At 45.4% G+C, this 21,062-nt stretch overlaps 1 protein-coding gene across 1 annotated transcript in view; it reads left to right on the forward strand.

The window, feature by feature from the left end:
- The first annotated feature begins 1,363 nt into the window (after positions 1 to 1,363).
- Positions 1,364 to 21,062, forward strand: part of ANKRD33B (ankyrin repeat domain 33B) — an 86,634-nt gene continuing 66,935 nt past the window's right edge. Inside the window, 2 exon segments of the mRNA XM_005281014.4 lie at positions 1,364 to 1,643; positions 1,645 to 1,968. Coding sequence (XP_005281071.1) covers positions 1,548 to 1,643; positions 1,645 to 1,968 — 420 coding nt within the window. The 5' untranslated portion in view covers positions 1,364 to 1,547.

Here is a 21,062-nt window from a genome sequence, read left to right on the forward strand (position 1 = left end):
AACTTTTTGTCCAATGTTAATAAAATCAGAAATGTAAACAAATTACTTAATGGAGATGAACAAATGAGCAGCACAGGAGGTGAAGAAGTTGAAGGTGTTCTCTGAAATTCAAATGACTCACCTGTCAATTGCAATTTCGTCGTGTGGTGTGTAAAAAGCACCATTGACAGCTGCATGTCCCCTGGCTAAATCGCTTTTAAAATGTGTCCCTGATGTCAACATGCTAAGCTGCAGCTTCAATCTTCTCAAAGAGATGCTGATCGGATTATGGGCCAGGACTTTTCTACATGTCTCTTTCTCTTCCTGTCAGCTGCTCCGTGCCTCCTCGCTCGCAGCCTTTCCCTACCCAGCTGAAGGCGGGTGGCTGGGGTTTGTTTGGGGCTCTCCTTTCACACCTGGCTGGGATGAGAGCCGCAGAGGCAGGCGGACAGAAGTGGGTGTGTGCAGCAAGAGTTGTCATGGCTCCTGCATCCCAGAAGCAGAGCTAAGATGGGCTCGGAGTTTCGGATCAGCCGAACGAAACTACAGCTGCCGGGGATTTTTGTACTGCCGGCGGAGGCTTGTATGTAGCCGTGTGCGGCGGGAAAACCCAGCGGGGCTGTTTCGCTTTGGGGAGGGGGGAGCACTGGGTCTGGGACAGAGACGCGTGGCTGTCAGGCTGCGAAGGGGGGATTTCCCACCGGCCCCTCTCGCTGGAAATGTGAGAGCAGGAGACGCGCGGTGATTTCAGGGAGGCGGCGCTTCCTAGCGCGGAGCCTCCCCGGCCAGAGGCTGCGGCGGCGGGCGTCTCCGGGGCTCGTCCCAGCCTTCCCGGGAGCAGCTGGAGTTGCCGCCCTTCCCAAACACCGCCCGCGGCCCCGAGGACTCCTGCGCCCGGGACAGGACAACTCACTTAACCCCCCCGCCGCCGCGTGCAAACCCGGGAGCGCCAGGAACGCGGGGCTTTCTGCCGAGATGGCTTAAAAGTGGAGAGAAAAATCCCCCCGGTATTTGCATCGACACTGCCCTCCCCGCCCCTACACGTGTTTGGGAGACAGGCCGGAGGGAGCCGGGCCGCTGCTCTCAGGGGCTCGCGGGCTGAATTGCGGGGGGCTGAGGAGGGCTCAGGGTGTGAGTGAGCGCGGCTCTGACTGGGGGTGCTGTGGAGAAGGAGGGGGTGGGGCTTAGTGGATGTATTGGGGGTGGAGCTTAGTGAGGGGTGTGTGTGTATACATGGGGGCCTCTCAGTAGGTGAGGGGTGTGTGCGTGGGGGGTAGCTGGGGGGGGTCTCTGTGGATGAGGTGTGGGGGAGGGGTACCTGGGGGGGTCTCATTGGATGAGGGGTGGGGGAGTAGCTGTGGGGGTCTCTGTGAGGGGTGGGGGGACAACTAGCTGTGGAAGCTTCAGTGGGTGAGTTGTGGGGGTCCCCGTGGGTGGGGGTATCTGTACATTGGGGTGCCCTCTTCCCTGTGTGGGGACTGTGAACAGTAGCTGTGTCAGTGTCCCCCCTTGGGAGGGGTGATCCCCCGCCCCCCAAGCACCTCTCCCAACTCCCAGGTGCGGTGATCATGGTGCTGCTGTCTGGGGATGGGACAGGAACTGGGGAGTCACGTGGCCCTGGGGGGAGTCTGAAGGGGGAGCAGCAGCAGGTCTGGCCCAACTCAGGGGGGGGAGAAAGATGCGCAGGGCCTGGAGGGGGAGCAGCAGGAGCAGGTGGTGGCAGCGGTGGAGGAGGAAGACTATGAGGAGTATGAGGATTTCTCTGAGCTGCCCGACACCTGCAGCATCGCCTCGGATGATTCCTTCTACCCACCTTGTGCTGAGGAGGATGAGGAGGAGAGCTGGTCCCTGGGGGAGTCGGATGTCAGCAGCCCCGAGCCGCTGAGCCTCTTCCGAGCCTGCTGCACCAACAACGCCGTGGTGCTGAGGGCGCTGATGCGCCAGGGGCCCGAGGAGGAGGAGGTGCGGGAGACCGACCGCAACAACCGGGTGAGCCAAGCGTGGCCGGGCTGCAGCCCATATCTCCCCTGCGCCCTGCCGCCTCTCGCTCAGTCCCCAGCCCTGCACACAGCCCAAGCCTTGCCCCACCACTGCCCCTGGGTACCACCCATTCACACAGGTTCCCTCCTTGCCATGTCTCACCCCCCTCGCTTCACCCACTCACAGTCACACCAGAATTTTTCCACCTTCACATGCATCAGACCCCGCTGCACCATCCTGCTCAACTTCCACCTCATACACACTCTCTAACCCTCTCTTCAGCTATCCCCCAGTCTCCTGCCCAACACAGTCTGAATGCATCCTGACCCTATGCAGATTTTATACCATGCCCATCTCTGTAGCATCTGAGCTATTCTTTTCCCAGGCTCTCTGCAGACTCAGGCAGACATCACTGCATTGTTCACGCTCCAGTCACATTCTGAAGCTTTTCTTTGCACCCACAAGGGCTAGGACCTTTTAAAAAAATAATAGCTGAGATTGTGATGTAATCATGACTCCAGGATTTGGGGACTTTCCGGTGTAGACATATACTGCCTGTACCTTAATCTGACTCTGTACATCCTCTTTGGACTCCATTCTATCAGAACTAATGCAACACTCTCAACACACACCCAGACTCTCTCTCCTCAAATATGCCTTCCAAACCCCAATGTGTACAACCAACACCCCTAAAATTCCCTTTATTATGCTTCCTAAACATACACACCACACTGGTCTCTTCTGTCCTCTCCTGTCTTCCAACAACTCCCAAGACACCCAGTAATTTTGAAATACTTTTGAGTTTGGCTCCTGTATTCTTTATACGCTCTTGGCTCCACTCACACACTTTCCATATATCTCTAAAGCCATCCTTTGCCTCCCACACTACTGACTCTGCCATTCAAACACACCTGGCTATCCCACACACCTGAATTCATCCTCTGTCTCCCCATACAAATGCATGCTTCTATCACACACCCTAGTCCCTATGCCTGTCCCGACACCTGACTCTCCTATATGCTCTTTCCTCACATTCTGAAACTTACCCAGCTTCTGTAACACCCAGACATGACCCACCTCCCCTCCCCATACTTGCTTGCTCACTCAGAGAACATACACCTGAATATGCTGGAAGTAGGAAATGAAGGCATGATGGTATCACTTGCTTTGTAGGGGTTTTAGGGAGAAACATGCATCCACATTCCTAGATGGGGTAGGGATACAGACCAAGTAGTACCCTTATGCACAAGAATGAAGGGAAAAAAACATAGACCTTAACACACACACTGACTGACATAACTTTCCACCCCCCTTTGACAAATGGGGGTCCATTTAAAAGAGAGGAGGGATGGTGGTCAAGTTTCCTCACTAAAATAAATGTTTTACTCATGAAAGTTTGAAACACCAGGTAATTTCCCAAGCTCATCTTCTCAGTTTTGTTTTTAGTAGGTTTCTTGTTCAAACAGATTTGTAGAAGGAATGACTTCATTACTAATTATTTTTATTTGCCAGAAGTAAACCAGCAGCTCTCCTGCCCCACCCCTGTCCCGGGATACTTTACATTTCTCATTATTGATCAAGGTTAATAATTTCCTCTCTCTCTTTACAATACTATTTATTTGTAGTAAAATATAAGCATTCTCTCAGCTTTGAAAATGTCAAACAAGGTTTAATGAGTTTCTATGCTAAAAACTGAGCATCTAGGAGTATTTTTTTCTGATTTCATATACATCTATATGTATTCTGGTTTCAACAGTTTTGATTGGTCAGGCACTCAGTTTGCTTAATTGGTGGGACAGATTTCTTTCACTAAAGCAGATGAGAGGGCTTGTAATTTTTCCCAGATAATATGTAATAGGCTCAGTTGTGCTGCACTGTGAAGATTCACAGCAGTAATTCCAGAATTAAGATTGACAGTTCCAATTAAAAGCCCAATTTGACACTCTCCACCTCATTTTTGCACACAGAGAGAAAATCTCCCCCAATTTTTTTCAGCTTGAAATTGTCCATCCTTAGGAGATCAGACTGGCTTTCTTTCAGAATTATCCTGAGTATAATAAGGCAACTGATTTTCAAGTTCTGATAAAATTAGTGACTTTTCACTGTTTGACCTACTTTGACCTCAAGACTTCAAAATTGTTTTTACTTATTTATCCCAATTGAAAACTAGTGCAGTTTTAGTCTTTTGGAATTCACAAATCTTTAGTCACATGGTTCCCTGCCCCATGACCATTATAAACTCTCATGGAAGCCGATAGATCCAGGGTTGTCAAACTTCATTGCACTGCGACCCCCTTCTGCCAACAAAAATTACTACACGACCCTAGGAGGGGGAACTGAAGCATGAACCCACCTGATCCCCGCTGCTCCGGGTGGGGGGCCAAAGTCAAAGCCCCAGGCCTTCATCCCTGGGCATCGGGCCTGTAACCTGAGCTCTGCCACCCTGGGCTGAAGCCAAAGTCTGAGCCCAGGCAGTGGGGCTTGGGTCCTGGGTCCCAGCCAGTCTAACGCAAGTCCAGGTGACCCCATTAAAATGGAGTTGTGACCCACTTTGGGGTCCCGACCCACAGTTTGAGAACTGTTGCTATAGATATAAACTCCTTGGTATTGTAAACTCCATGAACTCTGTTTTGGAAGGGAGAGGCTCTTGCACATGAGAAGAGGTTTAGTGGGGTGAGAGTTTTGAGCATCAGAAGGGAAAGGGAGGGTCTGACTCAGGGGCCAAGATGAGGCTATAAGTGAGCTCTGAAGCACATATTGCAGGAGACATTGCTACAGAGCTTATAATATCCTGTCTATGGAGTTTATACAGACGTGGCATTTATAAATAGGTTACTCATGGACAAAACTTGTTTTTAAACTTAACTCCCCAGTAAAGTGAAGGGTCTGGACAAGTTTATAAACTCCACTTGTGCTCATGGTTTCTAAGCATCTGTGACTGACAACTAGTTTCAAGGAGACCATGCTATTTCACCAGAATAGTATTTGATTCCAGAACCATGCTTACTTGTGTTTCATTGAACAGCATAAATGTCTTTACTGTATAATTATAGTTATACTGATAGAGTCAGAAGATAAGTCTAAAGTGTTTTTATTTTCATAATTTTTAAAAAATACTTTCCTTAAATAGACCATGAAAAATCATAAACAAAACACCTTCTGAAGATTCAGTTATGATTGTTACAACATATCAATTGCTTTGATTAAAATCCTCATTGGAATATTGTAGTTATAAAAATTTCTTTTATAAAGAAAAACAGACCACAATTTTTAAAGATGAGTTCTTAAATACCCACTTGAGAGCATAAATGTGAGCATCTATTTTGCAAAATCTTAGCCTTGAAACAAAAGCAATTCTGAGTTAAGTTTAAATTTATGAAGAAACAAAAGTCTGCAAATTCTAAGTTAATGTCCACAAATAAACTTAATTCTTTCCCTTCCCATGTCCTTGAATTCTATGTTCCAGAGACAGTCTTATATCCCTCCACCACTCTTTTCATATATTTCCTTTATGAAGCACATACTTTCCTGTGAGGGGGGACAAGAAGGGCTTAAAGGCCCAGTTAGTCATATTCACTTCACCTGGGCAGTAATTAGGTAGTTACTTGGCAGACAGAGAAGGGGGGAACAAGGAAGAATCAGATGATAACTCAGACACCTAGGCCTTATAAATAGGCTGAGAGAGTTCATCAGGGAAAGAAGCCACAGGGAGTAGACAGGAAGGCTGCTTCCTACGAAGGGTTGACGTGCCAGAGAACCTTGGGCTATGTCCACACCGCATCTGGATGCAAGCCTCCTAGCCTGGCTACACAGACTTGTGTTAGTAAGACTCGCATTAAAAATAGTAGATCTTGCTTTGAGGTTGTGGCTTGGGCTGAGCTCGGGCTCTCAAGTCTGTCTTTCCTCTCCACCCCTCCCCACCCCATGCTATCATTAACATAAGAACATAAAAATGGCCATACTGGGTCAGGCCAAAGTTTCACCCAGCCCAGTATCCTGTCTACCGACAGTGACCAATACCAGCTGTCCCAGAGAGAGTGAACCTAACAGGTAATGATCAAGTGATCTCTCTCCTGCCATCCATCTCCACCCTCTGACAAACAGAGGCTAGAGACACCATTCCTTACCCATCCTGGCTACTAGCCATTAATGGACTTAACCTCCCTGAATTTATCTAGTTCTCTTTTAAACCCTGTTATAGTCCTAGCCTTCACAACTTCCTCAGGCAAGGAGTTCCACAGGTTGACTGTGCGCTGTGTGAAGAAGAACTTCCTTTTATTTATTTTAAACCTGCTGCCCATTAATTTCATTTGGTGGCCCCTAGTTCTTATGGGAACAAGTAAATAACTTTTCCTTATTCACTTTCTCCACACCACTCATGATTTTATATACCTCTATCATATCCCCCCTTAGTCTCCTCTTTTCCAAGCTGAAAAGTCCTAGCCTCTTTAATCTCTCCTCATATGGGACCCATTCCAAACCCCTAATCATTTTAGTTGCCCTTCTCTGAACCTTTTCTAATGCCAGTATATCTTTTTTGAGATGAGGAGACCACATCTGTATGCAGTATTTAAGATGTGGGCGTACCATGGAATTACATAAGGGCAATAAGATCTTTTCCATCTTATTCTCTATCCCTTTTTGATTGATTCCTAACATCCTGTTTGCTTTTTTGACTGCCGCTGCACACTGTGTGGATGTCTTCAGAGAACTATCCAAAATGACTCCAAGGTCTCTTTCCTGATTAGTTGTAGCTAAATTAGCCCCGATCATACTGTATGTATAGTTGGGGTTATTTTTTCCAATGTGCATTACTTTACATTTATCCACATTAAATTTCATTTGCCATTTTGTTGCCCAATCACTTAGTTTTGTGAGATCTTTTTGAAGTTCTTCACAGTATGCTTTGGTCTTAACTATCTTGAGCAGCTTAGTATTGTCTGCAAACTTTGCCACCTCACTGTTTACCCCTTTCTCTAGATCATTATGAATAAGTTGAATAGGATCGGTCCTAGGACTGACCCTTGGGGAACACCACTAGTTACCCCTCTCCATTCTGAAAATTTACCATTTATTCCTACCCTTTGTTCCCTGTCTTTTAACCAGTTCTCAATCCATGAAAGGATCTTCCCTCTTATCCCATGACAACTTAATTTACGTAAGAGCCTTTGGTGAGGGACCTTGTCAAAGGCTTTCTGGAAATCTAAGTACATTAAGCTTGAAACCCTGTGCTTCAGCCCAAAAGGATTTGGACTAGACAATTCTTGCAGCTGGTCTGCAAGGGGCAACGGAGCTGAAAACACCTGCAACATCACACACTGATACAAAGAGATTAACTGGTGGTGAGTGTGCATCCTTACACTTCTCCATAGCCTACCTAATAATCTATGAACTGTATGCTGTCTGGCTAGGAACCACCTACCAAAGGTGCAGCCTTTTCTCAACTTCCTGCTGTGAGCCAGACTCAGCAGCATCCAGCTTGATAGCTATCAGATGCAGCCCAAATATAGTTACACTCCCTTGCCACATTCCCACTGTAGCTGAGACAGCAGTTTTGCAGTCATTGCCTGCATAAGTTCCCCAAAGATTCACCCACCTCACCGTTCTGCTATCCTCTTTATGCAGAGTACAAACAGCACTATATAGTACTTATCTTTTCCTCTCTCCTGCTGAGCCTGAGACATAACCATTTAGAAATCCACTGTGATCCTATATAATGTACCAATGCTGGCTGACGATCCCAGAGGACTTAGCCTCACTCACCAAAACTTCGAACCTCAGGTCTTTATATATAGTCTATGGCAAAACTCCTAATTGACTTCAATGGGACAAGGATTTCATCCAGAATGCCTTATATAGGTGGCAATTTACATCATGTGGCTAATTACACTATAGAGGAGAACGGGGGCTGTTGATCTTTAACTCTAAATTTCCAGACTTCCAAATATTTATTTTTTCATAAATTTAACTTAGAATTTCTGGATTTTCAAGAATTTAAAACAACACCAAAACTTTAATGTCCTAATAAGGTTTTTAGTAGAAATCTCTGATACACCTTTACGACCTTGTCTGTGTATCTCTTGTTCAATTAGAAAAAATAATTTTAAAAGTCTATGTAACGGAGTTGTTAAACATTTGATTTGGTCAGGGCACAGCAACTTTCTTTAAAAAAAAGGTGGCCGTGTTTCTAATACATATGGCAATTATCATCCTAAAAGAAATATTTATAACTATGGCAGAAAATATATTAATTATCTGCTTGATATTTCCATAACTTCCTTTTAGAGTTGAGCCTCTCCTTAAAACCTTGTGACACAAACATGCTATTATTCCTTCCTCCTCTTCAGTTCTTCACTTTCTTTACTCCATAGATCTCCCTTGCAGTTCTATCGAGTGCAGAAACCACCACACGCAACACATGCAATTAAGGCATTATTTATTATTTTCATAGGTTTAACACTGCATTTTGAGGATATTATGTTTGTGATCATATTTTACCTCATTATGTTAGAATGTGTGAAGATAAAATATTTTCCATGTCCCTGCCTGTGAGCTCTTGTTTTCATCCCCTCAGAGTTCTCGCATGTATCAGCAGGATATTTTGCTTTTCTCCATACAAGAAACCATGTATAAATACAGTTAGAATGTGTCACAGAAACTCTCCATAGAATGCATAATTGACCATCCCTATTCTATGCTGACTTTGCTTTTTCAGGGGTGAATGGCTTAAGGTTCTGTGAAACGGATCATATTTTGCTGGCCTTTGTCTGTCTGTTTTTCTAGAGGAAGAATTTTGAAGGCATTTGTTGTTCACCATTAGCTAAGCTCCTATTGTGTTACCTTCTCATTAGTTGCTTGCCGCTAAGTATCTGCCAATAAAGATATACACCGGGGAAGGGCACAGACACACCAAAAACCCATAGGTATCTATTAGTCAGCAAACAAAAAGAGGTTAGGATCAGAGTTGTGTGAATAACTGATTTTTTTGGTTTGCTGGTCAAAAAAATGGAAAAAAAATCATTTTGAGTTAATCCCAAATAAAAAGTTTTTGATGAAACAAAAATGCTGAAAATTTTTTTGATGACAAATTGTTTCATTTTGGAGGATTTTTTTTTAACCTTTTTGAAAACTAAGATTGAGGTAATTTGGTGAATTCATGCACAAATTTGCAAAACGTTTTGGTTGACCTGAATCTCTATTTTTTTGGTCAAACAAAAGTGTTATCCAAAAAATTTCACCCAGCTTTAGTTAGGATCACATCAGCCTGGGAACCCAGGATCTCTGAAAAGCATGTTAGAGAAATTTGGGTTGGTGCCAACCATTGACATAAGTAGGGTGGAGTTGCGGGGGAAGGACTTTCTAGGAGATAAATTCTGTTGGAGAGATCCACAGTTGCATAAATATTGAGTGGAAATGCTTTTGTGCCTGCAATGTGGATCTGGTTGTGGCTATACAAAGGGTTTTCAGACCTTCATTGCCCCAGTAGTCTCCCCATTGGACCAATAGGTAGTTTCATATCTGAGACTACAGTCAAACATGTGTCATTGCACAGTACTGTATGCCTTGATCTGGCCAGCAAACATAGTGACAGCTCTTTAGCCAAGCCTCAGAGTGTTCTGTGATTCTGTGCAGCTACAGAATTTGTCTTTGCCAAAGATTTCTGTTCCAGAATTTGTGCTTTTGAAAAAAATGTTTCTAGTGTTGTAAAAATTGAAAATATGAATAAAATGTAAACCAATGCAGTCTTCCTGAACCTTCAGACTGCCTGGAAAAACAACTCGGGTGTGAACTGCCAAAAATCATTGTTGCCAACCCCAGTAGTTTAAAAATAATGAATCAGACCCACAAAAATCAAGAGATTGGCTCAAGAAGATTTTTTAAAAGATTAAATCATATTTAATATTGCAAACTCTTGCAAATTTTCAATAAAGTGATTTTGGCCTTTGCTGCAGGCAGCTCTTACTGGAGAAGCCATCTGAGCTCAGGCACTGCACAAATACACAGTAAGAGTTTTCCTAAAGAGCCTACAATCTAGTGCAAAGCATGGTGGTGAGTTTGTGATATGGAAGATGGAACTGATAGAGAGGATACAAAATAGGGTTGCCAATTTTGGTTGGACATATTCCTTGGAGATTAAATCACATGACATTATCTTTAATAAAAGATTAATCTTTAATTCCTCGAGACTCCTGGCAACCCTAATACCAATCCTCCATCAGACATGAATAACTTTTAGTCTCAGCTGAACTGGACAGGATTCAATTTGGTGACAGGTGCTCTATTACCAAAACCCTGAGGCAGCCAGGTACACATAACTAATGCTACACTTTGGAGAATCAGATTTGCTATCTGGCAAGATAAGTTTATAAAAAGAAGTTCTGACCTTTTCCCAGTTTACACAGGCAAGGCCTTCTTCTTTCGGGACATGGGCAAAATCTCTCCCACACTGCTCTCAGTCCTGGTCTACAGTACAGCGTTAGGTCGACGTAAGGCATCTTACATCGACCTAATTATATCAGTGTACACACAACAGCCTTGCTCCCACCGATGTAAGTGCCTGTGACATTCCCCTCTCGTGTTATCTGGACTGGTGATCTGCTAGGTCACTCCAATCCTTGACTCTGGGGAGCCAGCCTTACCCTGCTCTGCTGTGAGAACCCCCACTCCTGGGCTGTTCATGCACAGCCTCTGGCATGTAAGCTGCTCCTTGGATTGTGCAACCGAATGACACTAGCCAATATCTCCGGTTCCAGACACAACCCTAGGAACCTCCGTCTTGCAGTGTCCAGTTATGCCCGCTAGATGCTGCAAGCTTATATGAGTCTGTCAATTTAACAAAGAAATTGGTATGTACCAGGCTTGTTATCCCAAGGGGAGTCTCTGACATGCTTCAAATCAAACACACTGCTTCAGGTAGAATAAACAAACAGATTTATTAACTACAAAGATAAATTTTAAGTGATTATAAGTCAAAGCACAAGAAGTCAGATTTGGTCAAATGAAATAAAAGCAAAAACGCATTCTAAGCTGATCTTAACACTTTTAGTGTCCTTACAAAATTAGATGCTTCTCACCACAGGTTGGCTGGTTGCCCTTCAGCCAGGCTCTCCCCTTTGATCATCGCTTCAGTCGCTTGGTGGTGATGTCTGTAGATGGAGGTGGAAGAGAGAGGAAGAGCATGGCAAACATCTCTCCCTTTTATCATGTTCCTTCTTCCCTCTTGGCTTTGCCCCTGCCCCCCCCTGAGTCAGGTGAGCATTACCTTATCGCAGGCCCTAATTGACCAAAGGAAGGACTTTAAACTAGGTTCACCGGGGGAAGGAGACCAAAGCCTTGAGGTAAGTGGGGAAGTGGGATACCGGGAGTAAGCATGAGCAGGAGAGCACAAGAGGGGAGGACTCCTGCCTCATACTGAGAAAGCAGGACGATCAGCGAGTTATCTTGAGTGCCTATACACAAATGCAAGAAGCCTGGGAAACGAACAGGGAGAACTGGAAGTCCTGGCACAGTCAAGGAATTATGATGTGATTGGAATAACAGAGACTTGGTGGGATAACTCACATGACTGGAGTACTGTCATGGATGGATATAAACTGTTCAGGAAGGACAGGCAGGGCAGAAAAGGTGGGGGAGTTGTATTGTATGTAAGAGAGCAGTATGGCTGCTCAGAGCTCCGGTATGAAACTGCAGAAAAACCTGAGAGTCTCTGGATTAAGTTTAGAAGTGTGAGCAACAAGGGTGATATCGTGGTGGGAGTCTGCTATAGACCACCAGACCAGGGGGATGAGGTGGACGAGGCTTTCTTCAGGCAACTAACAGAAGTTACTAGATCGCAGGCCCTGGTTCTCAAGGGACACTTCAATCACCCTATCTGCTGGGAGAGCAATACAGCGGTGCACATACAATCCAGGAAGTTTTTGGAAAGTGTAGGGGACAATTTCCTGGTGCAAGTTGTAGAGGAACCAACTAGGGGCAGAGCTCTTCTTGACCTGCTGCTCACAAACAGGGAAGAATTAGTAGGGGAAGCAAAAGTAGATGGGAACCTGGGAGGCAGTGACCATAAGATGGTCGAGTTCAGGATCCTGACACAAGGAAGAAAGGAGAGCAGCAGAATATGGACCCTGGACTTCAGAAAAGCAGACTTTGACTCCCTCAGGGAACTGATGGGCAGAATCCCCTGGAAGAATAACATGAGGGGAAAGGAGTCCAAGAGAACTGGCTGTATTTTAAAGAATCCTTATTCTTTATGCAGGAACAAACCATCCCGATGTGTAGAAAGAATAGTAAATATGGCAGGCGACCAGCTTGGCTTAACAGTGAAATCCTTGCTGATCTTAAATGCAAAAAAGAAGCTTACAAGAAGTGGAAGATTGGACAAATTACCAGAGAGGAGTATAAAAATATTGCTCAGACATGCAGGAGTGAAATCAGGAAGGCCAAATCACACTTGGAGTTGGAGCTAGCAAGAGATGTTAAGAGTAAGAAGATAGGTTTCTTCAGGTATATTAGCAACAAGAAGAAGGTGAAGGAAAGTTTGGGCCCCTTACTGAATGAGGGAGGCAACCTAGTGACTGAGGATGTGGAAAAAGCTAATGTACTCAATGCTTTTTTTGCCTCTGTCTTCACAAACAAGGTCAGCTCCCAGACTACTGCACTGGGCAGCACAGCATGCGGGGGAGGAGGTGACCAGCCCTCTGTGGAGAAAGAAGTGGTTCAGGACTATTTAGAAAAGCTGGACAAGCACAAGTCCATGAGGCTGGATGCACTGCATCCGAGGGTGCTAAAGGAGTTGGTGGATGTGATTGCAGAGCCATTGGCTATTATCTTTGAAAACTCATGACGATCGGGTGAGATCCTGGATGACTGGAAAAAGGCTAATGTAGTGCCCATCTATTAAAAAGGGAAGAAGGAGGATGCGGGGAACTACAGACCAGTCATCCTCACCTCAGACCCTGGAAAAATCATGGAGCAGGTCCTCAAGGAATCAATTCTGAAGCACTTAGAGGAGAGAAAAGTGATCAGGAACAGTCAGCATGGATTCACCAAGGGCAAGTCATTCCTGACTAACCTAATTACCTTCTATGATGAGAAAACTGGCTCTGTGAATGAGGGGAAAGCAGTGGATGTGTTATTCCTTGACTTTAGCAAAGCTTTTGATACGGTCTCCCACAGTATTCTTGCCAGCAAGTTAAAGAAGTATGGGCTGGATGAATGGACTATAAGGTGGATAGAAAGCTGGCTAGATCGTTGGGCTCAATGGGTAGTGATCAATGGCTCCATTTCTAGTTGGCAGCTAGTATCAAGCGGAGTGCCCCAAGGATCGGTCCTGGGGCCGGTTTTGTTCAATATCTTCATTAATGATCTGGAGGATGGTGTGGACTGCACCCTCAGCAAGTTTGCAGATGACACTAAACTGGGAGGAGTGGTAGATACGCTGGAGGGTAGGGATAGGATCCAGAGGGACCTAGACAAATTAGAGTATGGGGCCAAAAGAAATCTGATGAGGTTCAACAAGGACAAGTGCAGAATCCTGCACTTAAGAAGGAAGAATCCCATGCACTGCTACAGACTAGGGACCGAATGGCTAGGAAACAGTTCTGCAGAAAAGGACCTAGGGGTTACAATGGACGAGAAGCTGGATATGAGTCAATAGTGTGCTCTTGTTGCCAAGAAGGTTAACGACATTTTGGGCTGTATAAGTAGGGGCATTGCCAGCAGATCGAGGGACGTGATCATTCTCCTCTATGCGACATTGGTGAGGCCTCAACTGAAGTACTGTGTCCAGTTTTGGGCCCCACACTACAAGAAGGATGTGGAAAAATTGGAAAGAGTCCAGCGGAGGGCAACAAAAATGATTAGGGGGCTAGAGCACATGACTTATGAGGAGAGGTTGAGGTAACTGGGATTGTTTAGTCTGCAGAAGAGAAGAATGAAGGGGGATTTGATAGCTGTTTTCAACTACCTGAAAAGAGGTTTCAAAGAGGATGGATCTAGGCTTTTCTCAGTGGTACCAGATGACAGAACTAGGAGTAATGGTCTCAAGTTGCAGCATGGGAGGTTTAGGTTGGATATTAGGAAAAACTTTTTCACTAAGAGGGTGGTGAAGCACTGGAATGGGTTATCTAGGGAGGCGGTGGAATCTCCTCCTTTAGTGGTTTTTAAGGTGAGGCGTGACAAAGCCCTGCTTGGGATGACTTAGTGGGGATTGGTCCTGCTTTGAGCAGGGGGTTGGACTAGATGACCTCCTGAGGTCCCTTCCAACCCTGATATTCTATGATTCTAAGGGGGTGACTCACTCGAGAATCCAACAGTGTCCTTTATTCCTTTGAGGCTGGGCTGGGTTTGTCCTATACATTCCCTGATGAAGTGTGAACTGCCCACCTGCTCTGTGAGAGTTTTTGCCTGGGCTTGCTTTAAGTCATGAGGACACATTCTCAGCCTCATAACTATACACATGAAATTACAACCTATAACATTACTGTAACAATGATTACTATAATAACAATGCTCAGTGCATCATGAGCCTTCCGAAGACACCCAGCATGACAAACCTTGCATTAGATACCACACAATTAAATTATAAGGATGAACTTGGGAGTGCTTGGTGTTCCACTGAGATACAGTACGTCACAGTGCCCTACTATACTGACATAATAACCCCACCTCTGCTCCCCACTGGGAGCTCCACGCTTGGAGTCTGGTTGGCTGCCATGCTCCTGACAGAAAGTTGAGAGCACAGGGGGGCACGTTCCGGAAGGGGAGAGCCGAGAAGCCTAGTGTGGCTGCCCTGTTCCCGGCAGGGAGGGAGGAGCCGGGGGCAGGGGGTTGTTAGCCGGGCTCCCGCCAGGGAGCTGTGCATGGAGCTGAGAGCCCAGGCTCTCAGCCACTCCCGTTGCTCCTCTGAAGTCAATGGAAGCACTCCTGGTGAGGACATGCACCACAAACAGAAGAAGGGCCATGTGGACATCAACCACTGCAGTAATTACTGTGGTGGCTGTAAGTCAACCTAACATATGTTGACTTAAGTTTACAGTGTTAGACATGCCCTCAGTATCAAACACTTTCTAAGTCTACTGCACCTTATCTTAAAGAAACAGCTCCCAGTAACCAAATACCAATAATAAATAGCAGTAAAGCTAATTTTTGAACAATATCCACATTCACCTCTAAATACATTTCGCAATATAAATCCAGATACAAGTTCATTGTCTTTACTCCTAAACAGGATAACCTCTGTTGGTTTGTTTGTTTGTTTGTTTGTTTGTTTTCTGCAAGCCCCTCAATCTATTGATTAGCATTTCACGCAAATTGTGAATGGACATCCATTGTGAACCATACAATACTCAATTTGCACATGATCGGCCAGAGAGAGAGAAGTATATGCCTAACAGGAATATCATAGAAAATTAGGGTTGGAAGAGACCTCAGGAGGTCATCTAGTCCAACCCCCTGCTCAAAGCAGGACCAACCCCAAATAAATCATCCCAGCCAGGGCTTTGTCAAGCTGGGTCTTAAAAACCTCTAAAAATGGAGATTCCACCACCTCCCTAGGTAACCCACTCCAGTGCTTCATCATCTCCTAGTTAAATAGTTTTTCCTAACATCCAACCTAGACCTCCCCCACTGCAACTTGAGACCATTGCTTTTTGTTCGGTCATCAGCCACCACTGAGAACAGCCTAGCTCCATCCTCTTTGGAACCGTCCTGCAGGTAGTTGAAGGCCCCCTAATCATTTTCGTTGCCCTCTGCTGCACTCTCTCCAATTTGTCCACATCCTTTCTGCAGTGGGGGGCCCAAAACTGGATGCAGTACTCCAGATGTGGCCTCACCAGTGCCGAATAGAGGGGAATGATCACTTCCCTCGATCTGCTGGCAATGCTCCTACTAATGCAGCCCAATATACCATTAGCCTTCTTGGCAACAAGGACACATTGTTGACTCCTATCCAGCTTCTCCTCCACTGTAACCCCCGGGTCCTTTTCTGCAGAACTGCCACTTAGCCAGTCAGTCCCCAGCCTGTAGCAGTGCATGGGATTCTTAAGTGCAGGACTCTGCACTCGTCCTTGTTGAACCTCATCAGATTTCTTTTGGCCCAATCCTCTAATTTGTCTAGGTCACTCTGGACCCTATCCCTACCCTCCAGTGTATTTACCTCTCCCCCCACCCATCATTGCAAACTTGCTGAGGGTACAATCCATCCCATCATCCAGATCATTAATGAAGATATTGAACAAACCCGGACCCAGGACCGACCCCTGAAGGACTCCATTTGATATGTGGCTCACCTTTTGGTGACCTGCCCTAACTCACAGACCTAGAGAACATATTGGTTAGTATACATACCTAGCTCCTCGCATATTTTCCTTATATACATCTCACAATGATTATGATGACCAGTGTGACATAGGTTTTCCCTAGAGCCCTTATATGATATTCAGTGGTGAACTAATATGGAGATCCCAGACCCAGGGGACCCCTGTAACCCTCATGCATCCCTGTGCCGTGGGCGACAGTCATTGAAATCAGTGGAATCTCCATTCGAAGACTTCGTCTACACGAGAAAGCTGCACCAGGGCACTATGTAGCTTTTAATGAAACCAAGCAGATGGCACTTTGCCAGCTTCATTGAAACGTTTTGGAGGCTGCTGCATGTAACAAGGGTTCCATGGGATTCTTCCACTCTTACATAACTTTTTATGCAAGATCCATACGTCTTTTGCTTTGCATGCAATAACTTCTTGCAATGGAGAGCCAGTAGAACAATAGCTATAATGACTTTGTGTTCCCTCATCTCTTCTCTTCATAAGGAACTCTTCTAGTGTCTCCAATCATTTTCATTATTCATCTGAACTCTTCTGCTACATATTTTTTTGCAAAAGGCTGGCCAGAGCTGCACAAAGTATTCCAGGTGAAAGTGTGATTTATATAATGCCATTATATTTTCTGTATTATTTTCTATCCCATTTTTTATACATCTTCACAGTTTGTTTGCTAGTTTGACCTCTGTTGCATGTAGGTTATCACTGAGCTGTCCAGATCAATAGATTCAAAGGCCAGAAGGGACCAGTGTGATTGTCTAGTCTGACCCCAGGTATAACACAGGCCACAGAATTTCACACCATCCACAAAGATTCCTAGGTCTTTTTCTTGAGTAGTTACAGTTGATTTAGAACCAAACACTGTTTATGAGTAGTTCAGACTATTCCTTCCAATATACCCCATTACCTTGTATTTTTGAACACTGAATTTCATCTGCTACTGAGCCAGCCAGTCACCTAACTTGGAGGTGAGGCAGTCCTTGAAGTGCAGCAGGAATTAGGAACAATGAGTTAGGAGTCCTGCAAAGGCCACATTCTGGGACGGGCTTGTTTCTAGACCATGTAGTAGGGGGCATGGCATCCTAAATAAGCTGTGCTGTGGAGATCTGATTTATTTTGGAATGTAAAAAGGATGGGGTGGGGGGGGAGACCGAGGTAAAGAAAAGAAAGGTGTGTGGGGACATACACGAGTACAAAAGAGGGAAAGGAGGGCGGGATTAATGTAAGAGACAGGGAAGATAGATTGTTGTGAAGTCAAGGAAGGGAGAACGGAAAGCAGGGAGAAGTTGGGAAGGCAAAGTGGAACACAGTGAAGAGAGAAAGGAAGAAAATAAGAAAATGTTCAGAAGATAAATGTGAGAGAGACAAAGAAATAGAATGAAATAAAGTAGGGCTGTCGATTAATCAGTTAACTCGTGTGATTAACTCAAAAAAATTAATCGCGGTTAATTGCAGTTTTAAATCACACTGTTAATCAATAGAATACCAACTGAAATTTATTAAATATTTTTGAATGTTTTTCTACATTTTCAAATATATTGATTTCGGCTACAACATAGAATACAAAGGATACACTGTATACACTGCTAACTTTATATTATTATTTTTTATTACAAATATTTGCACTGTAAAAATTATAAACAAAAGAAATAGTATTTTTTCAGTTCACCTCATACAAGTACTGTAGTGCAATCTCTATCATGAAAATGCAACTTACAAATGTAGATTTTTTTTTTGTTACATAACTGCACTCAAAAACAAATCAGTGCAAAACTTTAGAGCCTACAAGTCCTCTCAGTCCTATTTCTTGTTCAGCCAATTGCTAAGATAAACAAGTTTATTTACATTTACAGGAGATAATGCTGCCCACTTCTTATTTACGTCACCAGAAAATGAGAACAGGCGTTCGCATGGGACTTTTGTAGCCAGCATTGCAAAGTATTTACATGCTAGATATGCTAACCGTTCGTATGCCCTTTCATGCTTTGGCCACCATTTCAGAGGACATACTTCTATGCTGATGACGCTTGTTAAAAAAATAATGCGTTAATTAAATTTGTCCTCTGGAATGGTGGATGAAGCGTGAAAGGACATATGAATTTTTAGCACATCTGGCATGTAAATATCTTGCGACACTGGCTGCAACAGTGCCATGTGAATACCTGTTCTCACTTTCAGGTGACATTGTGAACAAGAAGCAGGCAGTATTATCTCCTGCAAATGTAAACAAACTTGTTTGCCTAAGTGATTGGCTGAACAAGAAATAGGACTGAGTGGGCTTGTAGGCTCTAAAGTTTTACATTGTTTTATTTTTGAATGCAGTTATTTTTTGTACACAGTTCTACATTTTTAAGTTCAACTTTCATGATAAAGAGATTGCACTGCAGTACTTGAATTAGGTGAATTGAAAAATACTATTTCTTTTCTTTTTACAGTGCAAATATTTGTAATAAAAAATAAATATAAAATGAGCACTGTACACTTTGTATTCTGTGTTGTAATTGAAATCAATATATTTGAAAATGTAGAAAACATCCAAACATATTTGAATAAATATTATTCTATTATTGCTTAATCGTGCAATTAATCACGCAATTAATTTTTTAATTGCTTGAGAGCCCTAAAATAAAGGAAACCAAGGAGAGGACAAAAAAAAATTAAGAATATGGAATTTGAGCATTTCTCCAAATGTGTATTTTATATCAAGTCAACTACTTGGTTTTATGGTTTTTTTTTGTCAAGCCTAGGAATGATCAGGGGTACAGTCAAGCACAGATTGACTACTCATCTAATAAAATATGGTTAAATTTAAAATCAAATGAAATTATAACAAGGTTGGTGGTCAGAGAGATTTGTTATCAACGATTCCAAGGACAGGACTAAAAAGAAAGCTATTTGTAATGTAATGTGCTTTTAATGTAGTCATGAAATATAACCTCAATATGCCTTATTGCATTTTCCAGGAGGCTGTTTAAGGTTAGCTTTGCAATGCTGTTTTCAAGTTGTAATTCTACTAATGAATTAAGGCAGCAGCTGTACTCCTTACCCCCTCCTTCAACCCATTACGAAATATAAGTTTATACTCTTGGCACAGGACTCTGGTGGAATTACTGCCTCAAGAAACTGCACTTGTGTCCGCTCTCACTTAAAGACTCTTCCTCTTGGTATTTCATTGAGATAGAAAATTGTGGTTAAAAAAATCCAGATTTAGAGAAGTTTTTTGTGGTGCATTGAAAACTGTGTTAAAATTACATGCCATAACTAAATTTTAAGAGGTTTCCTGGTCCTGCTTGCAGGCTAGGGGGCTCTGTAGGGAAGCGAGCAATTTGTGTCTTTGACTTCAGTAGGGTTACCATATTTCCATAATCAAAAAAGAGGACACTGGGGGGAGCCCCGCCCCACCCCCATCCACTCCCTCCCACTTCCCACCCCCTGACTGCCTCCCTCAGAACCCCCAACCCCCCTGCTTCTCGTCCCCTGACTGCCCCCTCCTGAGTACCCTCCACCCTAACTGCCCCCCTAGGACCCTGTCCCCTGACTGCCCCGATGGGTGGCAGGTTTGTAGAAATTTTGATGGTGCCCAGAACCCGCCCCCCCGACCTGCCTAAGGCTCTGGGAGGGGAGTTGGGTGGGGGGAGGACGTCTGGAGTGCAGGTCCTGGGCTGGGGATTAGGGTGCAGGCTCTGGGATAGAGGTTGGGGTTGGGGCAGGGGGTGAGGGGTGCAGGCTCTGGGATGGAGTTTGGGGGTGGGAGGCGGTGCAAAGGGAGGGGGTGCAGGCTTTGGGAGGGAGTTTGAGGGCAGGAAGGTGTGTGTGGGGAGGGGGTTTGGGACGGAGTTTGGGGATAGGAGGGGGTATAGGGGTGAGGGCTGTGGGTCTGAGGATGAGGGGTTCATGATGCCGGAGGGGGCTCAGGGATGGAGCAGAGGATTAAAGTGCAGGGGGATGAGGGGTTTGGGGCATTGGAAAGGCTCAGGGCTAGGGTGGAAGGGCAGGGTAAGGGTAGCCTGCCTTGCCATTAGTGGATGGGGGCACTAGGACCCTGGGGCAGCAGACAGCAGTTGCTGCGGGGAGCAGGCAGCACAAGCAGGCAGGGGAGAGGGGCATGCTGCTTTCTTTCGGCCAGGGACGGGGGCAGTGGCGTAGCCAGCTTCTAAGAGGAGGGGGAACAAACAGAAAAAAGGCGCCCCCCCCCCCCTTGGTTCCTCCTCTGGCCGCTCCGCGCCCCGCCCTTGGCTGGCTCCTCCGGCCGCACCACCCCTCCCCCCCATAGCTCCTCTGGCCCTGCCGTGCCACCCCTACGCCCCCCCCTCACTTCTCTGGCTGCGGCTGCCGGCCGCCATGCTGCGCCCCCATGCTCCTCCGGCCGCGCCCGCCGTCCCCCCATGGCTGCCGGCCGCCAGCCTGCGCCCCCCCCGCTCCTCCGGCCACGGCAGCCGGCCGCATGCTGCGCCTCCCTCCACTCCTCCGGCCGTGCGCCCGCTGCTCACCCAAACCACATTTGTTCATCAGATGCCCACGCAAACCTTCTATGTTGCTCTCTCAGCCTAGAACTGAGATACTGTGTATACCAGCCAAGCAATACAATTCAGACTAAGGATGAGGTCAGTCTCTGATGGCTGGAGCCAGATTGAGAGTTTTTTTAGCTCTTGGATTTTGGTTTGGCCCATGATACAGGTAGGGGTCAGAGATGAAACATTTGGCGCCCCCCCGCTCCTCCAGCCGCACACCCACCACCCACCCATGGCTGCCAGCTGCGCTGTGGGCAGCCAGCCTGCGCCCCTC

The sequence above is a fragment of the Chrysemys picta genome, chromosome 2 (assembly GCF_011386835.1).
Source record: "Chrysemys picta bellii isolate R12L10 chromosome 2, ASM1138683v2, whole genome shotgun sequence".
Classification (NCBI taxonomy): Eukaryota; Metazoa; Chordata; order Testudines; family Emydidae; genus Chrysemys; species Chrysemys picta.